At 40.3% G+C, this 11,285-nt stretch overlaps 1 protein-coding gene across 7 annotated transcripts; it reads left to right on the top strand.

Annotated features, from left to right (window-relative positions):
• Positions 1 to 4,528: 4,528 nt before the first annotated feature.
• On the top strand, positions 4,529 to 10,404 carry LOC111969970 (complement decay-accelerating factor-like). Of its 7 annotated transcripts, none has more exons than XM_070445581.1 (14): positions 4,529 to 4,751; positions 4,944 to 5,129; positions 5,269 to 5,368; positions 6,609 to 6,679; positions 6,842 to 7,027; positions 7,298 to 7,372; positions 7,540 to 7,614; positions 7,782 to 7,856; positions 8,024 to 8,098; positions 8,172 to 8,222; positions 8,322 to 8,363; positions 8,684 to 8,735; positions 9,471 to 9,552; positions 9,750 to 10,404. In XM_070445581.1, the coding sequence occupies exons 1-13, from the start codon at positions 4,688 to 4,690 to the stop codon at positions 9,532 to 9,534; spliced, it is 1,116 nt and encodes a 371-aa protein (XP_070301682.1). In that variant the 5' UTR covers positions 4,529 to 4,687; the 3' UTR covers positions 9,535 to 9,552; positions 9,750 to 10,404. The 7 variants fall into 7 exon arrangements, with proteins under 7 accessions (XP_070301682.1, XP_070301683.1, XP_070301684.1 ...); XM_070445582.1 differs by having other exon boundaries at positions 8,178 to 8,222; XM_070445586.1 differs by having other exon boundaries at positions 4,663 to 4,751; positions 5,021 to 5,129.
• The last annotated feature ends 881 nt before the right edge of the window (positions 10,405 to 11,285 follow it).

Here is an 11,285-nt window from a genome sequence, read left to right on the forward strand (position 1 = left end):
CTTCATGGTAATGAAATGAATTACACAGTTTTTTGTTAGCCAACCACTTCTTTCAGTTTTCTCATTTTAGAGTGGAGAATGGACAGTGCCAGCCCAATGAGATTTTAAGTGGATGGAAAGGAAATTAAACACGTACACATGAAAAACAAAATTATAGAAGCTATACAATTCCCGCTCTTTTTTCTTTTAGAGTGCTATGGAGACACCCATGAGTGTCTCTAATAAATCTGTTTCTGTTTTTAAACACACCCTGTCAGGCAGTGGTGGATTTAGGTATAGGCGACATGGGCAGCCGACCAGGGCGGCATCTTACCAGGGGCACCAAAAAATTTGGAATGGTGACATTTGCGCGATCGGTTTTCTATCGCTCATTTGCACGTCACGTCAATGATATCATGTCACCGTGTGGGACTGTGGGTCAATTAACCTTGTCGGAGTGGGCACCCTGATTCTAGTTTTGTCATGCCTGCAATTGCTCTTCCCAGCATTACGCACTCCTGCCACCATTATTACACACACCTGCCTTCCCCCGTCACGCACATCAGAGATTATTGGACTCACCTGTATTGATTGTCATATGTCCTTGTATACACGTGTCCTGACGCTATTCCTGTCTTGGTTCATGTCTGTTCCGATTAAATGTTTGACTCCCCGTACCTGCTTCTCTATTCCAGCGTCGGTCCTTACAGAATGCTGAAGCCACCAAACAAAGCATCGGYGAGTGCTGGCTTTCCGGTTGGTGGTGACGTCGGGTCCGGGGACCGCCACCGATGGAACCGGGTGTGCCTAAGCCAGCTCGTCGGGCTGTCACGCCTTAGCTGGCTCAAGAGGTTTCTTGATCCGGTTGGCTCGGAAGGCGCACATCCCACGTCATGCCTCATCCGGATTGTCAGGTTTTTACACCCAGTCAGGTCTCGTCAGGCTGCTACGCCTCCGCAGGATCATCGGGCTCCCACGCCTTAGCGGGATTGACAGGCCTTCATGCCTCAGCCGGTTCGTCGGGATTTCACGCCAGCCAGCTTATCCAGCGCCCTCGGCCGGCCCGTCAGGCTGGCCCAGGTGGGACGCCGGGTGGCGCTCCTAGAGGGGGGTACTGTCACGCCTGCTTCCGCTCTTCCACCCTGGCACTCGAGGGCGCCAGGCTCCCCAGCATTACGCACTCCTGCCGCCATCATTATGCACACCTGCCTTCCACTGTCACGCGCATCAGCGATTATTGGACTCACCTGGACTCAATCACCCCTGTCATTACCTCCCCTATATCTGTCTGTTTCCACGCTCTGTTCCCCGCTTCAGAATTGATTGTCATATGTCCTTCTATACCCGTGTGCTGACGCTGTTCCTGTCTTGTTTCATGTCAAATCAAATCAAATCGGTCACATACACATGGTTAGCAGATGTTAATGCGAGTGTAGCGAAATGCTGCCACACACTGCCACATACGTTTGAGCCGTTGAATTGCGACTCTACTTTGTCTCTATACTGATGCTTTGCTTGTTTGATTGCCTTGCGGAGGGAATAGCTGCACTGTTTGTATTCAGTCGTGTTTCCGGTCGCCTTGCCATGATTAAATGTGGTGGTTCGCGCTTTCAGTTTCGCGCAAATGCTGCCATCAATCCACGGTTTCTGTTTAGGGAAGGTTTTAATGGTCACAGAGTGAACGACATCTCCGATGCACTTGCTAACTAACTCGCTCACCGAGTCAGCGTATATGTCAATGTTATTGTCTGAGGCTATCTGGAACATATCCCAGTCCATGTGATCGAAGCAATCTTGAAGCGTGGAATCCGATTGGTCAGACTAGTGTTGTATTGACCTGAGCACGGGCATTTCCTGTTTTAGTTTCTGTCTATAGGCTGGGAGCAACAAAATGGAGTCATGGTCAGATTTGACGAAGGCAGGGTGGGGGAGGGCTTTGTTTGCGTCGCGGAAGTTCAAGTAGCAATGATCCAGAAAGCTACCAGGGGGGGGGGGGGGGGGGATGATATACACGGCTGTGACTATAATCGAAGAGAATTCCCTGGAAGATAATGTGGTCAGCATTTGATTGTAAGGAATTCTACGTTGGGTGAACAAAAAGACTTGAGTTCCTGTATGTTGTTGTGATTACACCATGAGTCGTTAATCATAAGGCATACACCCCCGCCCTTCTTCTTACCAGACAGGTGTTTGTTTCTGTCGGCGCGATGCGTGAAGAAACCGGGTGGTTGTACTGACTCTGACAACATATCCCGAGTGAGCCATGTTTCCGTGAAACAGAGAAGTACTAGAGATTGTACATTGGCGAGTAATATGCTCGGAAGCGGTGGATGGTGTGCTCGCCTTCTGAGTCTGACCAGTAGGCCGCTCCGTCTGCGACAGCGTTGTTTTGGTTCAGCCTCTGGAATAAGATCGCATGTCCAGGGTGGAGGGCCGAACAAAGGATCCGCTTCGGGAAATACGTATTCCTGGTCATAATGATGGTAAGTTGACATCGCTTTTATATGCAATAGTTCTCCCCGGCTGTATGTAATAACACTTGAGATTTTCTGGGATAACAATTTAAAAAAGAATACATAAAAAAACAAATAACTGCATAGTTTTCTAAGGACCTGAAGCGAGGCGACCATCTCTGTCGGCGCCATCTTGTTATGCGTCTGTTCCGATTAAATGTTTGACTCCCCGTACCTGTTTCTCGACTCCAGCGTCGGTCCTTACAAGTTTGTGATCTAGGCAGGCTACTGCTTGGGAAGGTCAGCCACTCAGAAGTATGAGATGGGGAGGGGTGTGGGGGGAGGTTGACCTCAGGTCTCCCCACTGGAAGCCTGAGGTAGGGGGGGCGTGGGAATCTATCAAATAGCGCACCTTTAACTTTGTACGGTACTAATGCAATTAGTAAAACCAGTCACACTACGAAATGCTACCAAATAAACCACAATTCATTCATAATACCCTGAATATATAGTTTCACAGACATATTGTTGCATTTTTTTCTGGTTTGTGCGAAATCGTTAAGAACAATATAAAACCAGTTTGCACACCACCAAGGTGAATTGGTTTAGTCTTGACCCTTGGTTGACAGTGGTGGGGGATGGGTAATGTATTGATGCTCGAGTGTCAAATCAACACAAATTTGTTTCTATTTGTCTTTGTTACTTKTTTTTGATATTTATGAGTCTTATTTTTGTATATATTTTTATATTTATATAGTTTTAAATGTTATGATTATTTATTTGTGTTGTTCCAAATGTCTGAATAAAAATTACAGTTAGTGCAGAATGGTGCTTTTTTTGTATGGGGGGGGCTGAAGAGTGGGTTCGCCCAGGGAGCCATACCAGCTAGAACCGCCACTGCTGTCAGGGATATTTCTTCTATAGACAATCTACTTACCATGGCAACGGTGCTGTTTTGGAGACATCTCCACCAGTTTAGGGGAGGATACGCCCTAGATTTCTCCAACTGTGGAAAAAAAGCTCAGCTATTCCTATGCAGGAAATGGAAAATACAATATCATTATCGTTTGATAGATTTCTTCCAATGAATTCCTGTCACTCAGAATGGAAGTCTGTATACTTGTTCCCATGCCCTTATTTTGAATTATACAAGAACCATACCAATGTAGCCTTATGTTCATGCATGAGCAAATGATAAGGAGGACTGTGCGCTCGGATGCTGAAGAGGAAGCAGGAGTCCGTGCTCGAGTCCCTTGAGTTCATGTCCTCTGGATAACCACCGTATAAGATCATTGTCCAGCCAACACATGAACGAACTACCATCAATAAATGATTTTTTAATGTTTTTAAAGCGTTTGAGGTTCTTCATATAATGAAAAGCTCTATATAAAATACATATATTATTATTATTAATGACCATTGTAATATGTGAAATATATAACATAGAGCATATGGGGATTTTAACAAAGCCTGCCCAAATCCCTGACCTCTATCCTGTGCAGTTTCAAGCACATGAAGCACAATAAGTCACGTTGACAGATCAAGTGTACAATTTATCTTCAGTTGAGCCAACCGAAACTCAATCTTGTCCACAGGTCACAAGGCAGGGGAGGATGGAAACTATTCAGTGATGTGGTCAGTTAACTCATAGCTTTCTCCACTTCAGTCAAAATTACATGAACTCCATTTCCCCTTCTATGTATTCTCATCTAGGCCTGTTTCAGAAACATATAATCATTATTTATTCATGATTAATTATAATACTGTATTATTAGGCTATCACTTGTAAGTTATTATTGTGGAGTAGCTCTGGGTTACACTGCGCGTGGTGTTACGGGCGTCACAAGTTAACACAGCCAAAAAGTCAGCCACCATATCTTCTTAAAGTGTGATTTATAACATTACCCTATCCATAACCAATATGCTAACCTTATTCCTAATCCTACCCTTAAATGAAGACCAAAAAGCACATTTTTGTTTTAATGATTTTTTGATTTTTTGAACGATATGGTTGTGTAATGACTTTGTGGCTGTGGTAACTACTGGATACCCTGGTTTAGGTGAAGTGCTACAGTGTTGCTATGGTTGCTGGAAAGTGAAAATATCTTCAAGCGACAGTTGAAGTCGTCCATGGACTGGTTGGTACTGATTAGACAGCCAGCTAGATAGTGCCAACAAGATCAGAGAGAATTTGTTAGATCGAGAGACCGACTTGTCTTCACATAAAATCAACTTTAAAAAGGACAGCCAGTATAATGTTTATTTCAAATTCATGGACTAAGTGCTTGATATGCCTTATCTTTATAACAAGTGGAAATGGTGAGTACGTTTCTAGCCATGGTAACATTAACATGGTAACGTTGCTGTACAGTAACAGTTTGCTAGCTAACGTTTATAAAAGTTTCAGCTTAATGTTTTGGTTACAAATAGACACTTTGCTAATTTGAGCTGGCCAACGTAACTCTCATTGTGTGTGGAGTTGACATATTCTACTATATCATATCCTCACAGCCGAGTGTCCTAAACCTCAAGTAGAGGGAAACGTTGTTCTAACGAATGCTGCGCTAGTAATTAACGTTTTTCCGGAGGGGGAGGAAGCCACTTTTGAGTGTGCCAACGGCTACTTGAAAGAGCAAGGATCTGAAAGAATCACCTGCGCGAGTGGAAAGTGGAGCACGCTCAAATTAACCTGCAAAAGTATGCGGCAAAATAGTAGCACTTTTCTCAGTTATTCTGTCAATTGCGATTTTTATTGCGTGTTTACTGTTTGATTTATTTACTGTTGTTTGATTGTTTGTTGCTGGCGTTAACTTGGCTCGATGATTATTCATGTCAGAGAAGGACTGTGGTGCCCCCAGGAAGATACCACATTTGACATATGAGTTTGGGGAAGGCACGCTTTTTGGTGCATCAGCAAGAGCAATCTGTGATAAAGGGTGAGTATGCTTCATCATGTATCTAATGTATCATCAGAGAATGTTAGCATTATTTTGCCAAAAGATTCAATGCCAGACAACCACCCCACCACCTCCAATAATGTATATATAAACTAGATGGCTGCTAAGGGGTGCTGTGTTGAAGCCACCGTGCCTCCATCTTGGCACTCCCCCACCACTGTAAGACATATTTTGGAAGCTATAGAAATTAATTTATTAAAGATGAACTGAAACATTTTAGTAYGTTAAGGCAATTTTGATAACTAAATGTGATAAAGAAGCATGTTCCTACCCTTAAAACTGCTGATAAACTGTTTTAAAATCACAATTGGCCTCATGGTGAAATCCCTGAGCTGTTTCCTTCCTCTCCAGTGACTAAGTTAGGAAGGGTGCCTGTATTTTTGTTGTGACTGTGTGTATTGATACACAATTCAAAGTTGTACTAATCTACCAATAGGAGCCCTTCTTTGTGGTCTTTGTTTTTGAATCTGTACTTGAAATTCACTGCTCGACTGAGGTACCTTACAGACAATTGTACTGTAGTCATTTAAAAATCATGTTAAACACTGTTATTGCACACAGAGTGAGTCCATGCAACTTATTATGTGACTTGTTAAGCACATTTTTAGTCCTGAACTTATTTAGGCTTGCCATAACAAAAGGGTTGCATGCTTATTGTCTCAAGACATTTCAACTTTTAATTCATTTACAAACATTTCTAAAAACATAATTCCAACTTGACATTATGGGGTATTGTGTGTAGATCAGTGACACAAAATCAAAATGTGATAAATTAAATTCAGGCAGTAGCACAACAAAAATTGGAAAAGGTCAAGGGGTGTGAATAGTTTCTGAAGGCACTGTACTGTAGAATTGCATTCATTCCTATGGAGAACTGCTCCTACTGGGGAGTGCAAATATGGCCGACCGTAGGCTTCAAAACCTCTCAATAGCCAATAGATGACATAAGCATAACCTGAAACCCCACCTCTTTAAGGAATACCTAGGATAGGATAAAGTAATCCTTCTAACCCCCCCCCCTTAAAAGAGTTAGATGCACTATTGTAAAGTGGTTGTTCCACTGGATATCATAAGGTGAATGCACCAATTTGTAAGTCGCTCTGGATAAGAGCGTCTGCTAAATGACTTAAATGTAAATGTAAATAAGCAATCCAGGGTTTATATACATCATTGACCACCTCTCACATGCTCTCTCACATGCTCTCTCCCCCTCTTCTAGTTATCAACTTATGGGCCCAAGTTACAGGCAGTGTTATGCCATAGGTTGGAGTGGAAGACCAAGATGTAAAGGTAAATCTCCCATATTTGCCATTGACACACTGTCAAAGCATAACTCCCTGTCAAAGCATGACTCCTTGTCAAAATAAAGGTTAAATAAGATGAAAATAAGGCATTGAACTTGTTTGAATAAAGACCACAAATATAATGCACCCATGTATGTGTCTTCCTCAGTGGTAACTTGTGATAAACCTCCTGAGATAATGAATGGCACGATCACAGAGAAGCCTGGCGAAGAGTTACCAGAGTATGGTGGTGTCATACAGTACTCCTGTAATGAAGGTTACACCCTCATTGGAAACAAATCAATTGAGTGCAATGAAGATGGTGAATACAACTCATTACCTCCTGAATGTAAAGGTATGGATTCCATTTATGTTTGATCAATTATCTGCCAACTGTTATGGGTTATATGCTTTACAGAGGATACATTATAAACAGTTGAAGTTAATCAATTTGTTGTAGATCCACCTTCACCCTACATCTAGACACTGCAGGCATGCGTCAGACTATGATAAGGAACATTGTCATTGATCTTCRTTCTGTAAATCCCTGTCAGTGTCATATGTAACAGTGGTGTACACTTGAAGGTGCAATACTGAATAATCATTGTACATTTCTATTTCATAGATGTCAATGACATTCCTTTGAAACCAACAGCAACTATTTCAATAACAACAACAACTGTTCCACCCACAATACGAGGTAGAGGAAATCCAAGTAAATCTATCCCAGTGTAATCAAGGGCTTGATTATTAGTTTAATTTGAAATTTGCAGTTTCAGGGAGTAACAGTGGTGTACACTTATTTAAAATGAAAGCACTGCATGAAGGTGCAATACTGAATAACCATTGTACATTTCTATTTCATAGATGTCAATGACATTCCTTTGAAACCAACAGCAACTATTTCAATAACAACAACAACTGTTCCACCCACAATACGAGGTAGAGGAAATCCAAGTAAATCTATCCCAGTGTAATCAAGGGCTTGATTATTAGTTTAATTTGAAATTTGCAGTTTCAGGGAGTAACAGTGGTGTACACTTATTTAAAATGAAAGCACTGCATGAAGGTGCAATACTGAATAACCATTGTACATTTCTATTGCATAGATGTCAATGACATTCCTTTGAAACCAACAGCAACTATTTCAATAACAACAACAACTGTTCCACCCACAATACGAGGTAGAGGAAATCCAAGTAAATCTATCCCAGTGTAATCAAGGGCTTGATTATTAGTTTAATTTGAAATTTGCAGTTTCAGGGAGTAACAGTGGTGTACACTTATTTAAAATGAAAGCACTGCATGAAGGTGCAATACTGAATAACCATTGTACATTTCTATTTCATAGATGTCAATGACATTCCTTTGAAACCAACAGCAACTATTTCAATAACAACAACAACTGTTCCACCCACAATACGAGGTAGAGGAAATCCAAGTAAATATATCCCAGTGTAATCAAGGGCTTGATTATTAGTTTAATTTGAAATTTGCAGTTTCAGGGAGGAATAATGGCATTGGGGAACATGACACCAATGCAGCTACTGGTGAGTTAAGTTGATTCAAGTGATTATTATTAGATTATTATTTTGTAGTATATTTTTCTAGCTCATATTTGAACAAATAATACTGAATCTCTCTTTCAGGGAATGCAGCAGTTGTGATAAGTGTGATCAGCACTGTCATAGGTAAGAATTCCATCATTTGAAACAATCACAAGTGAGAGGGGGGATATTTGTTTCTAATACACTTTTTGATGAAGTAGCTGTTSAGTTCAAAGATATGTTCCAACTAAACTGGATACTTTGTTTTATACTGTACTGGGGAAACATTCCCTTCTGTAGCCCATCAGSAATTTCCTCCACATTACTTGATTTGTTACACTAGTAAGCCTAGTTAAACTGTCTACTTTCAAATGTTACCATGTTTATCAGATTTGTGTTACACTTTCTCTTCACCATTTGAAGATCATACAGTGGACTCATGATTGATACCTTATCTTTTGCAGTTGCACTTATCATTGTGCTGTTCAAACTGTATCATTGTTATAAGAGGAAAGGGTGAGAACCTACATTTAAAAATGTATCTTTCTAGAAAATAGTCCATGATTAAGCACGATTTCACCTACAACTAAATCACAGATTATATTTTCCTCTTACTAACTATACTGTATGTGCATTAACCACAGCTTCTGGCAACTGACTTACACCGTCATTAAATCAACAAATTATTTGGATAAACAAGCTATACGGTTGGCCAATTAATTGACCTAAACAATATTTGTTAACAAAACTTTATTTACATAACCCATCAACTAACATTCAGTCTGGCCATGGGCATTTATACTGTATTTATGTATTCCCTACAGTATCTGTGATTTGCATGATCAAACTTTTTGCTGGAAACTTCTCCAACTTGCTCCTGTACATGCGATGGTTACTTTTCCATGTTTTTGCCAATCCGCTAAAGCTTTAAAAATGTTTCCTGCTGTGTGTTGAAAAATCAAAGAAGTAAGGAAATCCTTTGCAAAGGCACTCTCGGACAGATATATTGGCTTTGAAAAAGATAATAGAGTATGTTGTTCTAAAGGGAGGTGGGCTAGTAGGCTAGGCCTACCATACACAGTGCTGAGCTGACCAGCTTTCTAACTGCCTACCACACTGGAACACACAAACTACACAACTAAACACTGCTAAAATACTGAGATTGGCATGCAGAATATATTTCTTTACTGCACTATTATATGTAAACATGGTAATCCTGACAAACTGTCATTGTTTGAAAATGATACATAGCTCGTACCAGATGGGAGAAGACCCAAGTCGAACAGAGGAATCATTACAATTTAAAAATAACTAAGTTGAATGCCTACCCAAGGTACCTACAGTTCATACATATCATTATATTAAAACCATTATTCAAAAATATGTTCACCATCTTTTAACCAAAGTCTCACTCATACGACTATACGGTTTGTGTTTGTCTTTGAGCTTGAGTAATCTAAATAGTGACACTATTGTTAAAACTGCTCCGCTGAGTCAATGCTTCGTCTAAAATTTCTCATTTCTTTCCAGGGCTAGGACTGCACCTATCTGCTAGTCTGCATCTGTAGCCTTGAAAAGAAGTGCCAGCGGATTGTTCCTCTGACCATTCCCTGGTTGGACAAAGCCATTTAATTTACAGTGCCCTTATGTATGTGGCATTACTGAATGGAAGTTATAATTGCACTTTTTATTAAGTTGTTTTTGAAAGTCAGTTCAGCGGAAATGTTTTAACCCAATGTTTGAAAACCGGTATATATTTTTTTCTATTGATATACAAAACTGAAATATACGTAATTGTCTTTTCAACTACCATATTTGACTACAGGTTGCTAGCTTGCTCTGTTGTGTGGGCAGAAAACCCTGTAATAAAATGAGTGCACTAAACAAAATGTATGATTGAGGAAATCCCCAGGCTGATAATCACTGACAATTTCTAAATGTGTGCTTACTAATTGTGGCTCACAGGAAAATAACAGTAAGAGACAGTTTCCTGGACCCAGGTTAAGGCTACAGCACTGTATTCCTTTTCAAGTAGGCTTAATCTGGGTCCAGGAAACCAGCTCTTCATGTTAATTTCCTGCAGCCCCAAATGTCACAAAATAATGTCAATCTTATTAGAGGTTTTGTACTTTGATTTTATAGTGTGTATTGTGTGATTTAAGAGATCAAATAATTTTTATGATAACTGCCTTTTCTCCTTCTTTGAGACACATTTGTGTAAATATGAAAGTATGTACATTGTCTAATAATCATGGTTGGGTAGGTTCATTTGTAAATGTAATCTGCTACAGTTACTATACTATATCCCAGAAATGTTCCATATGCACAAAAAGCTTATTTCTCTCAAATGTTGTGCATAAATTAGTTTACATCTAGGGTTGCCAACTTTTTCACTACCAAATAAGGGACAAAAGGTTGCGTTCCAGTGCACAGTGCCACGCCGGTATGGGTATGGTGTCGTGTGAATGAATATACAGTGTATATTCATATTCTTATTAAATTGTAACGGCAAACATTTCTATATTCCATTTAGCCTATAGCTTTACTAAAATGGTATCATTATGTAAACTTATGTGAATAAACCTCAAAATAAATGATCAAAGAAATCACAATTTGATTACAGCAACAACAAAAAAACTTTTCAAATGCAAGAGGAAAAAGAGGGGCATGAGTCACTCACCAAGTCTACATATTTTTTGCTGCTCTTGACTGATTCAAGCAGTCCTTTCTCCTCTTGCATAGCCAGAGAGAAGTCATTACATGACAAGTCACAGTTCCCAGATATTTGAAGTTCATTTTTGATCAGCTCTGTGCTACATCGGTTTCTTGAGTCTGACCATTTAATGGTCATCAGAGAYAAAATCCTCTCRACAAAGGCATTTGAGCCTGGCACACTGAGGACAAATGAGACAATCCTGAACATGTTGATCAAGTTGGCTTTCCCTAGGTTTTGGAAAACTGCCACCCACTTCTCACTGGTGGATTTTGTGGTATCCTGTCTGGCTTTCTGTATTTCCTCCCGGCTAGCACAAAACTCTTCATAGAGTTGGTCCATACTGACTGTCT

Source organism: Salvelinus sp. IW2-2015, linkage group LG11 (assembly GCF_002910315.2).
Source record: "Salvelinus sp. IW2-2015 linkage group LG11, ASM291031v2, whole genome shotgun sequence".
NCBI classification, from domain to species: Eukaryota; Metazoa; Chordata; class Actinopteri; order Salmoniformes; family Salmonidae; genus Salvelinus; species Salvelinus sp. IW2-2015.